The 21938-nt window shown below is 43.7% G+C and overlaps 1 protein-coding gene across 3 annotated transcripts in view; it reads right to left on the bottom strand.

The window, feature by feature from the left end:
- FEZ2 (fasciculation and elongation protein zeta 2) overlaps window positions 1-12602 on the bottom strand; it is a 54732-nt gene extending 42130 nt beyond the window's left edge. The window contains exons 1-4 of one of the 3 annotated variants that reach the window (XM_034764944.1): window positions 12152-12602; window positions 9831-9939; window positions 7622-7738; window positions 3101-3245 (exon numbers count right to left, since the gene is read on the bottom strand). In XM_034764944.1, the coding sequence (XP_034620835.1) occupies window positions 3101-3245; window positions 7622-7738; window positions 9831-9939; window positions 12152-12381 (601 nt within the window). In that variant the 5' untranslated portion in view covers window positions 12382-12602. Of the gene's footprint in view, window positions 1-3100; window positions 3246-7621; window positions 7739-9830; window positions 9940-11657; window positions 11857-12151 lie in introns of those variants that run through there. The other 2 variants (XM_034764945.1, XM_034764947.1) reach the window with 2 other exon arrangements.
- Between the last annotated feature and the right edge of the window lie 9336 nt (window positions 12603-21938).

The raw sequence follows: 21938 nt of genomic DNA on the forward strand, positions 1-21938 counted from the left end.
CCGTAACGAACACCTAGAACTCCTCAAACGAGGCTTTGGGAAACTGGTCCTTGACTTTGGACATGGCTGACCAATAGAAGCAATCATACTTGGACACCAAAGCTTGTTGATTCACAATATTTATCTGTAGGGACAATGAGGTATAGATACTTCTGCCCAAAAGATTCTAACTGTTTGGAGTCTCTGTCCTTGGGGGTAGACTTGAAACTCCCCTGCCTGGCCCTGTCGTTCACTGCCATTACAACCAGGGAGTTTTGGCCCAATGGGAATAGAACCCTTCAAATCCTTGTATCAGAATGAAGTAGCTTATCCACCAGCAGTACCGAGGCCGGTGTACTCCACAGGGCTCTTGGCAGCTCAAGGAGCCCATTACCAGTCAGTAGGACTATTTCTCCCAGGGATGACAGGCTGTAGAATGTCTACCAGTTTGTGTGTGTTCTCTTGGAGAAACTGTACCAGGATGCCAAGCGATGTGGCTATGCGGTGTAAAAGGTCCTGGTACAATTTAAAGTCCTTTTGGATAGGAGAGGATGAGCCAGGCAGCACACCATCATCCGGCAACAAGTATCTCGACTGAGCCAGAACTGGTTCTTGCTCCAGGGCAAAGCGCCCGGAAGGGAGAAAGGCCATCAATGCCTAGGCACATGGCTGTTCTGCAGTCACCACCGCTGATCTGACAGGTGACTTCAGCTTTGACTGGGACAACGAGCAGGATCTCCACAAGTGAGGAGTGTCCCACTGAGTCAAAGAAGCCCATTGATACAGGTAGGGTATTGGTGGACAATAGTGCTGGAACAAGGACCTCCATCCCAGCCATGGTGCACAGCCAACCCTGGGAACCATACTGGTCCATTGGCAGCCCTCGGAGCTTGTTGGGTGATGTGGAGCAGGATGACAACCAGCCCGACCTGGAATCAGAAGAGCCTTGGGATCTCGGCAACCAGGGCGGAGCAATACATAAGTGAACCAACTAGTGGTCAGATTCATCGATCACTCAGAACAAGGCAGAAACCATAGCCCTGATGAAGGCAGTACCATTGGTACTGAGCTTGCCAGTGCTACAGCCGTTGGTCCTGACACAAACAGCGGTATCGAAGCACACAAGAGCATTGATGTCGAGGGTGGTGAAAGTTGCCATGGGACCATCTGTGGTGTCAAATGCTGCTGAGCTAAAGAGAGTCCCCATACTGATTCTGGTACCAGTTCCATGCCCACTGTGGGAAGGAGAATGTCTGGGTGCAGTGCCAAGGGGCATCACAATTCAGTGGGGTGGTCCTTTGGAGGGGTTGCTGAAGGCGCAAGCTTTGGAAAGTTCTGTACCAGTGGGGAGGATGAAATGGAAAGGCAGAGCAGGTCTGCCACAACCTGGTACATAGACACAGCAGATACAGTCAGTACTGGCATCGCCCTAATTGGTGCCAGACTCAACAGACATCCGGAGACCAGAACTGGTTTCTGCCCTTCCTACTGAATACCAGTGAACAGTCAGAGGTACCCACACCATCCCATGTGCCAGAACCAGTCAAGTGCCAGTCCCTGCTTTTCCTGTAGAAGGCAGAGGAGTTGCCCTGCGACCTGGAGTGGTTCCGATTGGTCTTATGAGACCTCTTCATCAGTGCCAATGACTGAGAACAGCTCCTCTGCCTCTGCGGAGAGGCACCTGCCTCAGAACAAGAGGCAATGATGCTCTCTGAGCCAGAGGGTAATCTTTGGCCCAAAGAGGGCTTTGGTACTGGATCAGGTCACATGGACTGTTCAAGCAGCTGCTGTTTGAGGTGAAGGTCTCGCACCACCTGAGTCTGCTTTTTGAACTACGTACAGATCAAACAATGCCCTTTAAGGTGGGCCTCACCTAAACAAAGTAAGCACTGCATGTGGGGGTCACTGTTGGGGATAGCCCAGCCCCTCCATACAAAGGACAATGTTTAAACCCTGGTGAGGACAGCACTGTGGAACACTACCACTAACACTATCTACTGACTACTAACACACACTAATTAACTAACTATATACAATAAACCAAGCTAAAACTAAAGGCAAGACTGTGAGACTACAACCACACATAGCTCTGACTCCAGCCAGGGGCCTTCAGAAGGAACTGAGGGAGAGAGTCAGAGTGGCGCTGCCTCATATAGCCAGAAGAGAGGCCACCGCCACAAGCACCACCCCTCTATGGGTACTGCTAGGCAAAAAACTCCAGCACTGGGTGCACACACCTAAGTTAAATACATGCCAGCATCTACGTGAAGAACCAAAAATGCCCAAAATCTTCTTTAAAAGAAGTCTTTGAAAGTTAAGGTGAAACTCTCACAACCACCCTCAACAGAACTGCATTATGCAGTTGCAGAATCACAGAAAATAACTGTTCATCTGATTCTTCTCTTGTTTATACCAAAACAGAGAAACTATAGTAACTGAAACAACATCATGGAAGAACTTTTTCTTCATCTTCTACAAAACTTTCAACTTCTACTAATCTTAGTTCATTTCTCTAAATGAAGAATACAGTACACACTAGTACACACTAGCCTTAGCCTTAATGTGCATCTATCTGTAAGACACTATCATCCTACCTAACTTTTAATATGTTAATAGTTTAACAAGGAATACATACCCTGTAAAAGGAGTCAAATCCAGCATGTCAAACTTTAATACAGCTGCTTTTGTTTTAAATACTGTAAAGATATGGTTTAATATTCAATTCTAGGCAAACACATTCATAGCAGTTTATAATGTTTATTTATTGAAATCAATTTATGTTTCTCAGCTATATAGATATAGATATATTATAGTTTACTTTGCCTTTCAAGATTTTCTGACTGCATTTTCAAAGGCAGATGATTTCACAGATGGAAATCAAGTATCAGAGGGGTAGCCGTGTTAGTCTGAATCTGTAAAGTCTTGCATCTGAAGAAGTGAGGTTCTTACCCACGAAAGCTTATGCTCCCAATACTTCTGTTAGTCTCAAAGGTGCCACAGGACCCTCTGTTGCTTTTTACAGATGGAAATGATTATAGATCAAGTATAAGGTAGTTTGAACCATTAAGCTATTTTCAATAAGTTAAAAATATCGTCAAGATATTAAATGAGTATCCCTTACTCTCTTCATAACTGTTGTTTGTACTGGATCTCTTGAGTGTTTGAATTTCCTGGGAAAGCATGGAGAGCCGGTCTGACTGCATGGGTGTTTCTTCATCTTCTGGGTCAGGTGATTCCTGCATCATTTCCTCTATTTCTTCAATCACCTTTAATAAAGATGCATACACATACTCTTAGGGAGAGAATCACTGGTAACAAGCAACAACTTATAATTTGCATATGTTCTACTAACAAATCATCAACTTTTTTACTTTTTAAATTTTCTATTTCTAGATAATTTTTCTTCCAATAAATGCATATTAGGTACTACTAACAAGGCAAAGCCAATGTTGAGACTGGGAATCAGGCATATCAATATAAAGGGAAATTTCTTTAAAAAGTAGAAAATAGGACTATTTGCACAAATTAGTCTTTTCATAGCAAGTTTATTCATTAATCTAAACATATTGCCTCATAATGGCTAAGAAATAAAGTTTGCAGCCATGCATACATAAGTCTTTATATAAAGCCCTCTGTCTCTCTGCTTCAAGACCACTGACGATTTGCTTGTATGTCTTTTTCTGATATTCAGTCTAAGTTAAACCACTTTATTCCATGATAAATATTTTTCCTCAGTCCTTGATATGTACATCCTTCAAATATTTGTAGATAGGTATTCTCCCCTTAGTCATCCATAGCAAAACTACAGTATATTTTAGTTACTTTATTCTTTCCAGATAAGCATACCTTCTACAGCCCTTTAATCATTTTTATTGCTCTCTCTGGCCATCCCAGTTTGTCAATATATTCCTGTTAATTAGGCACCCCAACTGAATGCAAAATTTCAGTTGTGGTAACACCAGGCTTGTCCAAAAAAGGAACTACAACCTCCTGGTTTTGTAAACCATTTTTTTTTTTTTTTAAACCACCACATCGCATTTATATTGTATATTTCACATTTATGTTTAATTTATTTAGGTGTCTTTCAGTGTTACTAATTTCCAGATGTGTCTCATGAAGAGAAGAATTTTTTTATTTGCTTATACATCAATGATAGGAGCCTGGGTAACAAACAAGAGGAATTGGAATTGCTGACTTATAGGCATAAATAAGATCTAGTTGTACTACTGAAACCTGGTGGGTTGATTCACCCGATTGGAATGTTAAAAATCAATGGTTATAACCTATTTAAGAAGGACTGAGTGGGCAAGAGGGGTAGGGGAGTGGCAATCTGTGTCAAAAAAGGCATTACTTGTTTCCCAGTAACTGATAACTTGGAAGAAAATGATCTGAATGCTTATGGATCAATGTCCTAACAGATAAAGCACAAGATGAAGTATTAGTTGGTGTCTACTACAGTCCACCAGATCACAATAGGAACAAGATCACTGCCTCCTTTTGCACGCATCTATAATGGGTCAGGGAAAATAAACCTCTGTGATCATGGAAGACTTCAATTTCAGTGACATATACTGAAGGTCTCAAGCTACCAGTACTAAAACATCCTTGGAATTTCTAAACTTTATAGATGACAATTTTCTAACCAAAAAAAAAAAAAAAAGAAAATCTTACAGCCAACATAGGTGAATTCTTTATTAGACGTGGTCCTAACAGATAAAGTAGAAATGATCACAGAACTAAAATTTAATGGTAGGTTAGGAAGAAGTGATCATGATTTGATCACCTTTACAATGTGCAAGCGGAATAAAGTCTAGAACAGTAACATTGTGTGTGTGTATATACATACACACACACACACACACTTGGTGCCTTTATAAGGCCATTTTCAATATGAGCCAAATCAGCTGGGAGGAAGAATTTAACCAAAGAAATGTGAATGGTACAGTAACTGCTCACTTTAAGTCATCCCAGTTAACATTGTTACGTTGCTGATCAATTAGGCAACATGCTCATTTAAAGTTGTGCGATGCTCCACTCTCACATTGTTTGGCTGCCTGATTTCTCCACAGCTGGCAGCCTCTCTATGCCTCCTCCCCTTCCACAGTGGTTCCCGCCTACCGGCAGACCCCACAGATCAGCACCTTCCCCCTCACCACCACCCCCCCGCAGCAATCAGCTAGCTTGCGGCGTTTAGAAGGGGTGGGGGAGGAGAGAGGACGCCGTGTGGGAAGCAAAGGGGGAGCCCTTCTGCACTTCTTGTTGAACCTCATCAGGTATTTTGGCCCAATCCTCTAATTTGTCTAGGTCCCTCTGTATCCGATCCCTACCCTCTAGTGTATCTACCACGCCTCCTAGTTTAGTGTCATCGACAAACTTGCTGAACCACTTCTTTCTCCACAGAGGGCTGGTCACCTTCTCCCCATATTGTGCTGCCCAGTGCAGCAGTCTGGGAGCTGACCTTGTTTGTGAAGAAAGAGGCAAAAAAAGCATTGAGTACATTAGCTTTTTCCACATCCTCAGTCACTAGGTTGCCTCCCTCATTCAGTAAGGGGCCCACACTTTCCTTGACTTTCTTCTTGTTGCTAACATACCTGAAGAAACCCTTCTTGTTACTCTTAAACCCTTCTTGTTACTCTTAATTACGTTAATTCTTATGGGGAAATTAGATTCGCTTCACATCGTTTCACTTAAAGTCACATTTTTCAGGAACATAACTACAACGTTAAATGAGGAGTTACTGTAATTGGGAATAATTTAAGAACACCTTACTAGACGCCCCAAAAGCCACAATCAAGGAAGAAGGCCAGGCTGATTAAAAAACAACCAATCTTTTTAAAGAGAAACTGAAAACAGCTATAAAAAAAGGGGTTCAGAGAAGAGTCACAAGAGTGATTAAAGCACAAGAAAACATGCCTTATAGCTACAGACTCAATTAGCTCAATCTATTTATCTTCACAAAGAGAAGGTTAAAGGGTGACGATGACAACTGGTAAGTATCTACATAGGCAATAAATATTTGATAATCTAGCAGCGAAAGGTATAACAATCCAATGGCTGGAAATTGAAGCTAGATCAATTCAGACTGGGATTTAGGAATATATTTTTGACAGTGAGTGGAAATTAACTATTGGAACAATTTACCAAGCGTCATGGTGGATCACTGAGAATTTTAATCAAGATTGGATGTTCTTCAAAAAGTTACGCTCTAGGAATTATTTTGGTGAAGTTCTATGGCCTGTGTTATACAGGAGCTCAGACCAGATGCTCACAATGGTTACTTCTGGTCTTGCATTTCCCTCCACCATATTGAGAATCTGCATTTTATGCTATTTCCCCCAGCTGCAATAATTTACTTTTTCCAAATTGTGTATCAGGGGGTTTTTTGGCCCATGTTTCTTCTCTCTTTTGGTTCCTTTCACAGAAATATTTCTCTGTACTGATTGTTGATAATCCTCTGCAGTTTACTAACATAGGTGAATTTAATGTGCTGTTTTATTTATGATTCCAGATCATTAATGAAAAAATTAAAACCAGGCATTGCATTGCCCTGCTCAACATCTCTTCAAATTCAATACCACTACAGTTTATCATTAACTTTTATCCAGTTTACTCCCATTGGTAGTGTTTTTAGCAAGTCAGTTTGGATTTTTTTTTTTTTTTTTTTTTTTTTTTTTTTTTTTTGAGATTATCAGAAAATATCAAACCCTCCACTAAAATCTAAATGTACCACACCAACTCCATTCCCGTCATTTACCTAATTTGTAGTTTTATTTTAAAGAGCAATCAAGTTTTTCTGCCAATCTTTGTTCTTTATAAATCCATGCTTATTACTTGTTATTAAACTTCACCAGTTTCCCTTCTCTTATTTGATTACTTTAGTATAGATAGAAGTTAGATGTACCAAGACAATAATTGACAGAATTGCTCTCTCCCACATGACAACTGGTCCTGCATATTCATTTACCTCCAATTTTTCCAGATTTTCCTAGTTATCCATCAGTTTTCAAAAGTCATATTTTACAGTAAGCTTATGATGATCCCATGGCCGGCTTTTGGCCCTTAATTTAGGAGCAGTTTTGTCTACATCTTCTTCCTTCAGATTCCTGCTGGCTCATGTCAGGAAACTGAAGTATGAGAATTTCAAAGACCCATATGGAAACCCCAAAGCTGATGCAGAGGGCAATTTGAAAGATGAAAAAGTACCCAATGCATCCCTTTGGCTATATCTACACTGCAAGTGAGGGGTGTGATTCCCCTGCTTATGTACAGATATTTGTGCTAGCTCACATCAAGCTAGCGAGCGTATAAATAGCAGCATAGCTAGAGTACAAAGCTATCTGAAACTGGTGGGTATGTACATGGCACGGCTCAGCTGTGTCTCCACTACCGCTACCTGTGTTACCGCAGCTATACAGCTATTTATACTCGCACTAGCTAGCTGAAAGCTATCACAAATATGTCTACATAAGCAGGGGAGTTACCCCCCTAGATCATGGTATAGACATTGCTGCTGTAACTATAAACAAAAGTGATCAGTTTGTCTCCAAATCTCTTTAGCATCCACTAACTAGGAAGAACAAAAGGCATAGAAGATGTAGTATTAAGCCGTAACACTGTCTTTTTGTTGAATATTTTTCTTTACCTGCTCTGCTGTGAACAGCGGTTCATCACTGATGCAGGAAACTATGATAGAGTGCATATCCAGCTGTTCTCGAAGCTCTTCATCATCTGATAGGTCAAGGTTCAAATGTTCATTTAACTGAAAGCGCATACAGAAAAAGTGAAAAAGGGCAAAAAGTTATAAGACGAAAGTCTGGTTCCATTATGGTTGACATCAAAACATTAGATTCTTGCTCATATTCAAAAATCTAAAATATATAAATAATTCTTATACCATAAAACAGAACATCTCAACAAAAGTGAAAATGAAACTGTAGCTGAAGAGTATTTTGTTAATTTTATCATCTTTTTGTTTTGCAAAGAATATTAGCATATTCTTTACTTTCCCAAAAGGGGGAGGGGGGGCCGAGAAAGACTACTTTAAACACACACCACTCACTCAATGCCATCCAAACATTTGTAGACTAGCCAATCAGTCCATCAGACTCATGGAGTTCACCCTGTACTCCTTCAAATAGAAGCAAGACACCAAAATAGATGCATCAGTGAAAGGATACACAACAGATTTATATTTATCAGACTTTCTGTAACTTTATAGAATTCTTTGTAAGATTACTGCTATTTACATCTGAGAAAGTCATCAGTATTTTTGACATATGCAAGAATCAGCAGCGCATGTCATTACTTATTTTATATACGCAATATACATTAAGTCACGTGTAATAAAGTTACAATTAGAAGCCAGGGTGGGCAGACAATTCACGGTTGTGATTTTCCAACCATAAAACAAAGCTTCTTATTTTCTGGGAAAAACCTCTATGTTTTATTAAATGAGAAAACCCCACACATACTGTGGGATTCATTTCACAAGTATTTGTTCCTCAAACAAAAAGGCACACATTCTCATAAGAGCTTGCAGTTCCACAATTAAACAGGGGAACACAAAAGTCAAGTCCCCAGACTAATAACACTAGGCCTACCATTATGCCGTTATATACTGATATACTTTTACCATATTATTTGCATTTTCACCATCTTACCTATTACAACATTTCACCCAAACAAATCAATCTGAATGTGCTGAATACACTTGACTAATGCTGAATTGGCTAGATGGGAACGAAGGTCGCTTAAAAATTGTCAAAATTCTGACTTTAGCTGCCCTGTCTCATTTACTTGCTTTTTCATAGCCTGGGTTCACTATATGACCTTTGTATTTGGGACCAATCATACTGGCTACACAATAAGAAAAATCCATTGCCTCACTTGAATCAGTTTTTGATTTTCTATTATGCAATTCCAGTTTTGTTAACTAGATCAAGATTTTCACTGAGACTGTCAACTACCTGCATTGTGTCAAATCCCTCCCAAACTATCTTCAAATTTAGTGTCTATTGAGTATCCTGTTGTGTAAAACATGTGCTATGTTTTCATTAAAGTCTTTCTGGTGCTCAGTGCAAATTTCATCATGCTTGTGGTTGGATACAAATTTACAGGCAATCTTCCCAAATATCTCATCAAGTGTCATTGGAAAATTGGGGTATCAATCCTATTTTTTCAATCACCCAGTTATTAGGCTGCAAAAGAACACCCAAACTTTCACAATATGCTTCAGTACATTATATTATTAAAATGACACTTCTTGGCTAAGCAATGTTAGTGGTGCCTATTTTCTCCATTAGTAGGAAGGGGCAAGTGTTGCTGTATTTCAGTCTCACGTATTTGTAGAGCAAGGAAATATATTTGGGCTCCGATCCTGCAACTGGATCCACACAGATGCAGGGATTTGCCTGTATCTATCTGATTGCAGGATATGGCCTTGGTTGGAAAAAGTCCATAATGAATTTACCAAGACACAGGAATACCCCCCAACATTTTCGGATACCATTCAATACACAAGAGGCAAGACTGTAAGTGAACAAGAAGACTTCCGCAGTTTATTACTGTCTTTCCCTTGCCCCTCTGTTATGCAGATTGGTCCGTTTGTTGACCTGTCAGTCAGTTTAGAAGGAACCCACATCATAACACTTTATTGAAAGCGAGGAGCAGAAATGTATGCATCAGATCTGTCAATGTTAAAAGACAACCCTTGCTGCTAATGCCGATACAAACACATTAAAAAAAAATTTTTTAAAGTGATCACGAATAACTATTTTAATAAAAATTTCATCCTATGTTGTTTCTGTACCAAGATGAAAAGGCATCAAAAGCTTTTTGGCTACAGAACTTACCCCTTTTTCTGAAAGATTCAGTGTTGGCATATGCAAAGCTCTGGTGTGGGAGGACTTCCAATCAACTGGCATTACATTACCATAATTATCAGTCAAAGCATTCCAAATCCTGGACAAAAGGATTAAAGAAACAAACTGATATTGAAATGAATAGCAACTGATAGTCTACAAAACAAAAACAAAAAATAAAACAGAATCTCTTTTTTTAATACCTGTATCAATTGGGAAGTCTCTTAGGTATTCAATTTAAAATATTTTTAAAGTTTTTACAGTCAAAGAAATAAACGCTGCAAAAGTTTGGTTTTATTTATGTATCGCCTGAAATGCAAAAAGGGGAATCATTTGCTGATGCTTGCACGGCAGAGAAATAAAAAGAAAACTGAAAAAGAGCCATGCTTCCTGATGGGTCATGTAACAAAATTTGGGGGGTAAATTTCCCTTTGTTGAAATGTTAGCCAGACAATGCTCTATACCCTTTCCTACTTCTTTTCTATGGCCTTGGCTACACTGGCGCTGTACAGCGCTGCAACTTGCTGCGCTCAGGGGTGTGAAAACGCCACCCCCACCCCCACCCCCGAGCGCAGTGAGTGCAGCGCTGTAAAGCGCCAATGTAATCAGCGCCTGCAGCGCTGCAAGCTATTCCCCTCGGAGAGGTGGAGTACTTGCAGTGCTGCGAGAGAGCTGGCGGCGCAACTACACTGGTGCTTCACAGCGCTGCCGCGGCAGCACTGTGAATTCTCAAGTGTAGCCAAGGCCTCTGTTGTTCTAATTTCCCTTGCCTCGTGCATCTCAAACCTAGGAATTAGCAAGTTGAGCAGCAACTCCCAAGCCAAAACTTCACTTAATTTCAGTGAAGACTGCACAACTATGAAGGAATGTACAAGTAAAAATAAAAATGCACTAGTCAGAAAAGTCTCTAATATTTATGGAAATGAAAGATTAAGAAAGAAAGGTTAAAACTTAACTTTGTTACAAATCCATTCGCAATACTCAACTTTTTCTAAAATTCTGCTTTGTGTCTAGAACTATCCATGCTTTGTTTCAGGCCAAAGATGAAGATCTGGGCTTTTTCAGATAAGTTTATTTAGTCATTTGAGTTAAAAGAAAAAAAAAAATACCTCCCCCCCATCTAAAAAAAATATAGCAAGACCTAAACATGACTTAAAAAAAAGCTTAACTTCAAATTTTATGTGTGGCTAGACCTAGGTGAAGAACTGTCACTTTGCTAATTAAAATCCCTCCATATACAACTAAAAAAGTTTAAAAATCTAAAACTGGTTATCGTGTATTCTCATTATGAGATTTTTCTTGTAGTGTTTCAGATCCCTCTGATCTTCAACTTCATCCCATGAGAGGGGAACAGGCTGCTGGATCCCCATCAAATCAAAAGAAAACTCTCCACAGGATTTGTGGTAATGTTCAATACATGTCATAAGAATGGCCATAATGGGTCAGACCAAAGGTCCGTCTAGCCCAGTATCCCTGTCTTCCAACTGTGGCCAATGCCAGATGCCCGAGAGGGAATGAACAGAACAGGTAATCATCAAGTGATCCTTTCCTTGTCACCCATTCCCAGCTTCTAGCAAACAGAGGCTAGGGACACCATCCCTGCCCATGCTCGCTAATAGCCATTGATGGACCTACCCTCCATGAATTTACCTAGTTCTTTTTTGTCACAGACTATCATGAAACTAGGACCCTGTCCTGATGGGCAAAAGGGGCATTGTTAAACCATTTTAGCTCAATGGGGGCAGCTTAGGAGGAAAGCCCTGCTGGTGCTCACTGACAGCCTGCCTACCCTGCGGAAAAGGTATGGCATTAGCTCACCTCGGCTGACCCACCTGGGTTACCACAGTAGCGCACACGGGGTTTATAACCCCAGGGGAAAGCACAGAGACGCTGACAAACGTGGATGTTGACCTTTAACGTTGCTTTCTAAGTGGCCATGGGCAAGATGAGGGCAACTACTGGCAGCAGCTCTGGTTAGCAGCGCCCACAGGGCGTGAACTTGAGTTCAGAGCCAAGTTGCGCTGTGCCCCCACAGCGGCGGTTCGCTGACTACAGTGTGGAGAGGCCCAGCCCGCACAGGTCCCAGCCGTCAGCCCAGTCCCGCCCCCACCCCACCGAACGGGGACACCCGCCCCGCCCGCTACGTTAGCCCCTCCCCCCAGGGGGACACCCCCACCCGTTTGCCCCCTCCAGGCCTTCCCACCCCAACGGACCCTTCACGCGCCGCCCTCTCCCAACTACGTGCGGCAGGTCCCTACGGGGGCCCCCGCGCGTGCCGTTCACCCCCCTCCCGGCGCCCCGCCCCCGCTCACTCGTCTTCCTGTAGGGCGCTCTGCTCGCTGAGGGGCCGCAGCGGGACCCGGCTCTCGCTGCCGCCGTCCCGAGGCGGGGGGGGCTTGAAGCAGAGGAGCAGCTTGTCCCCCAGGGCTCCGGCCCCCCAAGTGCCCCCGTCCCGGGCCGGCTCGGGGCTGCTCCCTGCGGGGGGCTGGAAGCCGGAGAAATCCTGCCAGTCCCCGGGGTCCCGCTGCGAGGCCGCCGCCATGGCCGCCACCGAGACACCGGGCTGCGCGCTCGGCGGAGCGCGCTCCCGGGGCTCCTCCCGCTGCAGCGGAGACGGGGCGGGGCCGGTCCCGGGCCGAAGAGGCCCGCTGGGGGCCTTGGCGCCCAAAGAAGCCGCCTGCAAACGGCGGAGGCGGCCGCGCGGCTGGCATAGGCCAGGGCCGGCGCTACGGTCCTAGGAGCGGGGAGAGCGGAAAGGAGCCAGCCCCGAGTGGCCGTTGGGCGAGTCCCTGAGCCCCCCGCGCCGCGTGCACGGAGCGGCCTGACTCCTGCCCGGGCGGGGAGGTGGCGGCGCCGCGCGAGGCGCTCGCAGCACGGGGCCGTTACCCGAGCTGCGGCCGACAGGTAACCCCAGCAGCCCCGCCCCGCGAGCCTCCTGGCCCCGGCCTCCTCTAGGCAGCGCCCCCTTCCTCTGCCACTGCTGGGCCTCAGCAGGGTTCAGTCTCTGCTCGGACTCGGCCGCGCTGGACGGTCAGTGGTTCCCAGTCAGGCTGGGGGCACTGCAGGCCGCTCCTGCTCAGTGTTTTCAGTCAGGCCTGGGATCTAGGTGGGCAGGGTGCGCTGATAAGGTTTGCAGCAGGGAGGGGGCGTAGCACTTGGAGGGCAGGGTTAGAATTCATCCACCTGGACAGGTTGGAGAATTGCTCAGAAATCACCAAGCTGCAATCCAGTGCAGCGTGATCACCGTAGCCAAAACCCGGAGAGCTGAACTGCAGTAACCCAAACCCCTTCTCTCCACAGCACGTGGCACACAGAACTATGGACAGGACAGTGAGGAGGACAAACCCGGGCCCTGGGGCAGGCTACCCTGCTGCTGAATGGCTCTGGGGGCAGTGTAGGGAGGTCGTTGCAGCCCAGCCATTCCAAACAGGAGTGAGCGGGGCTGTGATCGAGGAGTTACAGAGATCACCCTTTTTTGCTGGGGGCTGTTGGCACCTGATCCCTGCAGGCACAAGGTAGAGGGAAGGCTGCAGTGTCTCTCTCTCTCTGCTGTGATCTGCCAGGACTGCAAACTACAGCTCACACCCTGTGCTTTCAGGGATTGGGTGTCACTGGTACTGCAGCAGAGGAAGGAGCCCTCTGCAGCTCTGGAATCCTGGGAGTGAATGATCAGGGCTGAGCTGAAACCCCAGGCCAGGACTGCCAGGAGAAGGATGAACCCCTGGCTGTGGGTAGGGTGACCAGATGTCCCGATTTTATAGGAACAGTCCCGCTATTTGGGGCTTTTTCTTATATAGGCTCCTATTACCGCCTCACACTTGCTATCTGGTTACCCTCACTGGAGGGGAGACTGCTCTGTTGCTGAATGGCTCCTGACCTCACACTGATCCAAACTGCCACTTATCTGAAAAAAATCCATGGCCCCTGTAGTATTCAGATGATGGGGACTATACTGTATTTTCTTTAGAGAGAGAAAAAAATCAAATGTACAACTACAAAATGGAGAATAATTGTTAAGGTGGTAGTACTGCTAGAAAGCATCTGGGGGTTATGATTCAGTTGTGAAGAAGGATAATATGCTGTGGTGTATTAACAAGAGTGTCATACGTGAAATATGTTTCAGAGTGGTAGCCATGTTAATCTGTATCAGCAAAAACAAGGAGTCCTTGTGCACCTTAGAGACTAATAACTTTATTTAGGCATAAGCTTTCATGGGCTAGAACCCACTTCATCAGATACATAAAGTGGAAAATACAGGAGCAGATATATTTATACATGGTACATGAAAAGATGGGAGTTGCCTTACCAGTTGAGGGGTCAGTCTAATGAGACAATTATCAGTAGAATACCAAGGGAGGAAAACTTCAAAAACAGACTCCAATGTGAAACTGAAGAACTGGAATTAATTTGCAAACTGGACACCATCAAATTAGGCCTGCATAAAGACTGGGAGTGGATGAGTCATTACAAAACCTAATTTTACCATACTAATTTACTCACACCTTCTTGTCAACTGTTTGAAATGGGCCACCCTCATTACCACTACAAAAGTGATTTTTCCTCTCTTGGTATTCTACTGGTAATTAAATTGTCTCATTAGACTGACTCCCCCTCCCACAACCTCGTAAGGCAACTCCCCTCTTTTCCATAAATATACCTGCTACTGTATTTTCCACTCCATGCATCTGATGAAGTGGGTTCTAGCCCACAAAAGCTTATTCCCAAATAAATGTGTTAGTCTCTAAGGTGCCACAAGGACTCCTTGTTGTTTTTATATGCGACTCATGTGAGGTAATTGTCCCGCTCTACTCATCACTAGTGAGGCCTGTAATATGAGTCCCATGTGCCATATGTTAGGAAAGATATGGACAAATTAGAGAGAGTCCACAGGAGAGCAACAAAAACGATAAATGGTTTAGAAAACCTGATTTATGAGGAATGGCTAAAAAAGCAGGGCATGTTTAATCTTGAGAAAAGCTTGAAGGGGGACCCAATAAGTCATCAGATATGTTGAGGACTTATAAAGAGGACTGTGATCAATTGTTCTCTGGCTGCTGAAGGTAGGATAAGAAGCAGTGGGCTTAATCTCCGCTAACTGTAAGGATAGATCTGGTCGAATAGGTTCCAGGGGAGGTTGTGGAATCCCTATCATTAGAGGTTTTTAAGAACAGGTTAGACAAACAGCTGTCAGGAATGATCTAGCTCAGGGATCGACAACCTTTCAGAAGTGGTGTGCCGAGTCTTCATTTATTCACTTTAATTTAAGGCTTCACGTGCCAGTAATACATTTTAATGTTTTTAGAAGGTCTTTCTATAAGTCTATATTATATAACTAAAATATTGTATGTAAAGTAAACAAGGTTTTCAAAATGTTTAAGAAATGTCATTTAGAATTAAATTAAAATGCTGATCTTACACCACCAGCCTGCTCAGCTCGCTGCCAGCCTGGGGTTCTGTTCACCTAGACCGGCAGAGGGCTGATCAGGGCCTGCGGCCGGGACCCCAGACTGGGGGGGAGGGGGGACACGTGTTCTGTTTCAGGGGTCAGAGCAGAGGGCTGGGGGAGGGGGTTTAGGGCAGAAGGCTGGGGTGTGTGTGAGGGGGTTCAGAGATCAGGGCAGAAGGCTGGGTGTGTGTTGGTGTGGGGGGTGCAGGGCAGAAGGCTAGGTATGTTGGGGTGGGGGTTCAGGGCAGAAGGCTGTGTGTGTGTTGGGGTGGGGGGTGCAGGGCAGAAGGCTAGGGGCATGGGGGGTGCAGGGCAGAAGGCTGGGTGTGTTGAGATGTGGGGGGCTCAGGGCAGAGGGATGGGTGTGTGTTGGGGTGGGGAGGTTCAGGGCAGAAGGCAGGGGTGCTCTGCTCATGGCAGGGGGCTGGAAGGGATATGCCCTGTTCCACCCCCTTCCCCCAGGCTCCGTCCCTATCTCTCTCTGCATCCTCTACGGAGCTGTGTACACGCTGCCGCTCTTCCTCCTCCCCCTCAGACTCTAAGGTCAGAAGGGACCATTATGATCATCTAGTCTGACCTCCCGCATGATGCGGGCCACAAAAGCTGACCCACCCACTCCTGGAATAATTCTCTCCCTTGACTCAGTTGCTGAAGTCCCCAAATCATGATTTAAAGACTTCAAATCACTGAGAATCCTCCAGCAAGTGACCCCTGCCCCATGCTGCAGAGGAAGGCTAAAAACCTCCAAGGCCTCTGCCAATCTACCCTGGAGGAAAATTCCTTCACGACCCCAAATATGGTGATCAGCTGAACCCCGAGCATTCAGGCAAGATTCTCTAGCCAGACCCTCTGGAAAAAGTTCTCTGTAATAACTTTTAATATCCCATATCGCTAGGGCCATCAGCTGATTGGCCAGGGACAGAGAGGAGGAGGGGCAGGAAAGCACCTCTGGGGGAAGAAGCAGGGGAGGGGGGAAGCTTGGCTGCCGCAGAACCAAGCTTCTGCCTCCTGCCTCCGCAGGGGAGAGCGGTGGGCGGGGGGCTGAGGGCTGGGACTGCGGAAGGGAGCAGTGTGCCACTCAAAATGGGCACGGGTGCCGTAGGTTGCCGACCCCTGATCTAGCTTTTCCTAGTCCGGCCTCAGCACAAGAGGTCTGGACTTGATCTCTTGCTGTCCTTTACAACCCTACATGATTTTTCTTCTCCAACTACTGCTCCTCTGCTAGCTCCTTTGTTCCCATTGTGCCTCTCAATTCAGCAAAGACAGGTGGCCAACAATGTTGCTTTCTGGACCTCAGCAGCAGCAGCATGTTACATCCTGCAAATGACAGACATGGTGAAAGGGAAGTGGACAGGTAGAAAGGAGATAGGGGGAGAGGCCAGGTGGTAGAGAATCAGAAAGACAATGGCGAGGAAAAATTGATGAGAGCAAGCTTGTAACAGAGGGAAAGGGAGGAAAGAAAACGCTGCAGCTACAAATGGGAAGGCTGGTCTTGTGGCTAATGCACAGAATTGGAGAATCAGGACTCCTGGGATCTATTCCCAGCTTTGCCACTGACTCACTGTGCAACTTTGAAAAAATCCTGTCACACCTTTGTACTTCAGTTTTCTCATCTATAAAATGGGAATAAATACTGATCTACTTTATAGGTAGGAGAAAGTACCTTAAAGTATCAGCATTAATTTATTATTAGACGGGTAGACAGGCTGAATCAAAAGGTACTTATTGCACTTCACTTCCACAGCAATGTCAATCAAGGAGATCCTTAGTACTTGGCACCAGTATCCTCCAGCTCCTGCCCCTCCAGTGTCAGCTCTTCCCATTGGGGCTGGGGTGGAACCCATGCAGCACACAGGGCAATAGCACTCACATGTAGTCTGTTGTCCATCTCCGTCCAACCCTTCTGAGGTCTCCTCCTGCCTTGGCATGGTGCTTTTTTGTGGTAGCAGCAATCACTTTGCATTCTTTTCTTCCCATGCAATAAGCCAGTCAAGGAAGAGCCCTTCCACTTCCAGAAGCTACAGCTGCAATTGTAGAGTAGAAAAAAATATGGGTTAGGTATCTCAATGTAAAATCCTAGTGGAGACAAGATCCTGTGGTTTCTACCTCAGTGTAGTTATTCCAGGTAAATCCCAGCTGGGGGTATAGAGTTGACCATGATTACCACATTGAGATACAAATTACCTGTACTTTGTCTCCACTAGGATTTTACGTTGAAGTGGCTAACTTGAGGTAGCTATATCAATGTAAAGACACACATCTTTTTTGCAGTGGAGATATAGAGGCTATTCTCTAGGCTGTCTACTTTGGATTTACATGGTAGGAGAGAACTTATTTTAAGAGAGAATCTGCATATATGGGTCTCTTGTGCAATGGACCACGGTATTTCCTGTTAAATGAAACACCAGTGTTTTGAGCCTATCCTTAGGCATTAGCTCTTTGTTTTTAATTTTTTCCTGGACTTCCCATGAACTAGAAAGCTCACACACATGACAAATTGGGCATGGTGGGGGGCTCTCTGCCATCACTTCAGCAGAAAAAAAGCAGTGCCTAACCATTAATGGTTAAATCTGTGGCCTGCACACTCCTACAGCATAAGTTTTCAGATAACAATATCCCTCAGGGTAGCACTGGTTTCATCCACCACCTGTTCAAAGGCAAGTATTTAAGGATACAGGCCAAGAATAGGCAGCATATAGTTTCATATGAAACTAAGCAATTTTTATTTATAATACCAACACAATCTACATTATTGTGAACAAATACATTACATTCTCAGTTCATGATCCTAGGAACTGATAAGGTCTTCAATGAAAGGCTTGCAGAGGCTGATATCCTGCTACCTGTTCCTCTGGGCTTTGTGGGGGCAGCTCCCCCCTTCTACTCGCAGTACTCCAGTTCTCTTTGCACAAGACACACAGGGCCCAGGGAATTACCAGTGTCAAGTCAGAATGAAATTAAATTACTCCAATAATGTCATACTGGCCAGATGAAAGGGAAAACATTCAGTGCTGGTTGTTCATCTGCTGTTAGATTGCCCAGAGCTGATTGGATTTGAAGATGCAGACAGATGTCTCAGCTTTGAAGTAGCTGGATATGAACTGATGAAATTGCAGTAATATCTCCTACTACCACTCCCTTGAGCTCCCCTTCCCATAAACTCTGATTCTCCTGTTTCTCTTAACAGCTAAGCTTTCCTTGATCTCAGTTCTTAAACAAGACCATCTCTGTACTCTCCTCCACTTCCCTGAACAGAGGGAACAGTATGGTTTCAGATCTGGTTCTAGGAAAGGGACTGGCATTGAGGGGCAGTGAAGGGTCTTTGTGGATTTGACAGTCTCTCTCTAATACTCTTGTTGCTCTCTGGCTTTGAGGGTAAGTTATTGTAGACTCAGTAGTGTCTACAGCACTGCTTCCCCCTTTGCACTTGACATGGATTCTTGTTGGAGCTGTCGGTTGAGAAGCCCTGCTATCCAAGAGCCACAGTGAGCAGGGTGTGCTTAGCAACATCAACTTCAAAAGTCAGGAAATAAATTGTTATGGTCAAACACTGTCCCATTGTGCTTATGCCTTTAATGCAGCATTTTAAAAATATAAATTAAACATAATACTATATAACGCAAACTAGATTCTTTTTTTATATCTTTACAGAAATTAAGGCATGAGAATGTATTATTTTGTACACATGGTTTAATATTTGTCTCAATGGTATCTGCAAACAAGCCATGTTTAAAGCTATTGCAATGATTTTTTCAAAGTATTGGACATTTATGGCTAAGAGTTTAAGACAATCCCAAGTTTGATACAATCTCTCTGTTCGAAACACTAAGTATGGGTGGGGGGAAAGGGGGAAGCCCTAGAGGAAAAAAAATGAACAAAAAGATCACCTGACCAGGATGGTGACAGTGATTGTGAAATGCTAAGGGAGGTTAGAGAGGCTACAGAAGTAGAAAGCGCAATAATAATGGGTGATTTCAATTATCCTCATTGACTGGGAAAATGTCACCTCAGGGCATGACACAGAAATAAAATTTCTAGACCTCAGCAGTGATGAGTATTTGGAGCAGGTAGTCCTGGAATTACAAAGGGAGAGGCAATTCTTGATTCAGTCAAGTGGAATACAGGAGCTGGTCCAATAAATAGCTGAGCCTCTCAGTAATAGTGATAATAATGTAATTAAAGTTAACATTTTTGTAGAGTGAATACCACCAAAAAACCCCACCTCGGTAACATTTTACTTTAAAAAGGGAAACTACACAAGAATGAGAATGCATGTCAGATGGAAATTAAAAGGAATTGTCACAAGAATTAAATGCCTGCAAGGAGCATGGGAGCTATTTTAAAACACCATAATAGAGGCTCAGGGCTAAAAGTATAACCCAAATCAGAAAAGACACAAGACCAAAGAATGGAACAATGGCTAAACAGCAGTGTAATGTAAGTGATTAGAAGCAAAAGGCATCCTTTAAAATTTTGAAGTCAAATTCTAGTGAGGATAGTAAGAAAGTGCACACACTCTGGCAGGTTAGGTGTAAACGTATAAGGCAGGCAGGCCAAGAAAGAATTTGAGAAGCAACTTGCTAAAGACACAAACTAACAGTAAGAATTTTTTAAAGTACATCAGAAGCACGAAGCTGCCAAACAGGTAGTGGGGTCACTAGATGACCACGGTGTTAAAGGAGCACTCAAGGAAGATCAGGCCATTGTAGAGAAGCCAAATTAATTATTTGCATTGCTCTTCATTGCAGAGGATGGAGAGGTTTTGGAACAAATTGATAAACAGTAATAAGTCATCAGGACCAGAATGTATTCACCCAAACTTAAATAAAAATTGCAGAAGTACTAACTGTGGTATGTAACCTATCATTTAAATCAGCTTCTGTACCAGATGACTGGAGGATGCTAATGTGACGCCAATTTTTAAAAAAGGCTCCAGAGGTGATCCCAGCAATCACAGGCTGTGATAGTCTGTACCCCTATGTTCACCCTTTTTACAAGGCCGATACCCACAAGACATACTTTGTAAAAAATGTATCATTTGAAAACTCATTTTACCAGAACAGTAATGATTTATGAGTTATGTGAGGCAACACAATACTGTATGATGATAGGCATATTCCAAATCTGGGGAAGCAGCCCAAATCAAGTTCTGAGAGACAAACTGATGTCTCCGTTAGGTGTCAACAAAATCAAATGGACCATCACCTGGGTAAGTGGCCATTCTTTGGCATGAAGAAGAGTGTAAGCGAGAAATTTACATCTTGGCAATGGAACAGCTGGAGGTTTCCATTCAACAGATTTGCTGTGGCCTGAACCTCAACTGGAGAGGATTTTCAAAAAGAGGAAAATGACAGAAGTGAGACTATAGGACAGAAATTCTCTCTCCCTTCTCTACTCACCGCAAAAAAATGCTTGAAAGACAAATGAAGCATCATTGGATGGGGAAGTGATCCTGGCTGAAAGATTCAGCCAGTAAGACTGTTAGAACATATGGTGAGAGCGATCCTTTGCTTCAAATTCATTTAGCTTGTTAAGTTAGGTGTTAGTTTGCATTTTACCTTTTATTTCTTTGTAACCAATTCTGAATTTTATGCCTCATTACTTGTAATCACTTTAAATCTATCTGTATTTAATAAACTTGTTTTGTTTTTATCTAAACTAGTGCGTGTTTGAATTGAATTACTTAAGGAACTCCATTTCAGATAACAGGATTTGTGCATATCATTTTCTATTAATGAAATTACACTTTCTATAAGCTTGTCCAAAAGGAAAGAGCTGGGCAGTACAACATGCATATTTCTGGGGACAAGCCTGAGGCTGGAAATTTGCTGGTGTCATTCTACAATATAATTCAGCAGTAGCTTGCTAAGAGCTCTCTTATACTCACCTGGGAGTAATTTACATGCTGGAGGCTGTGGGTGAGCAGGCCAGGAGTGGCTGCTCTGACAGCAAAGCAGTATATAAAGCACTCCAGGTTGGAGAATTGAGGGCACACAGCTGTTCAACAGTCCAGATTGTATCCTGTGTTATGTCACACAGGTCAGTAAGCCTAACTTCAATACCAGAGAAATTGGTTGAAACTATTCTACAGAACAGACTATCAGACAGGTAGATGGACCCTTTTTGTTGGGAGAAGAGTCAGAGCTTTTGTAAAGGGAAGTCATGCCTCACCCATCAATTAGACTTCTTTGAGGATGTCAACAAGCACATCGATAAGGGTGATCCAGTTGATACATAATAGTTGGATTTTCAGAAAGCATTTGACAAGGTCCTGTACCAAAGTGTCTTAAGGAAACTAATTAGTCATGGTATAACGGGAGGTCCTTTCGTGGATCAGTAACCAGTTAAAAGAAAGGAAACAGAATAGGAATAAATGGTCAGTTTTCAAAATGGAGGGAGGTCAACAGAAGAGTCCCCCAAGGATCTGTACTGTGCTGTTTAATATATTCATTAATGAGCTGGAAAAGGGAGTGAACGGTGAAATGACAAAGTTTGCAGATGATACAAAATTATTCAAGATGTTAAGTCCAAAGCCAACTGCAAAGAGTTATAGGCAGAGCCGGATTAACTCTCCTGTGGATCCAGGGCTATTAGATTTTGTGAGTCCCCTGTATACAAGTCTTTTTCCTAATTTAGAACAAAATGATTACAAT

This window comes from Trachemys scripta, chromosome 3, assembly GCF_013100865.1.
Source record: "Trachemys scripta elegans isolate TJP31775 chromosome 3, CAS_Tse_1.0, whole genome shotgun sequence".
In the NCBI taxonomy this organism is placed as follows: domain Eukaryota; kingdom Metazoa; phylum Chordata; order Testudines; family Emydidae; genus Trachemys; species Trachemys scripta.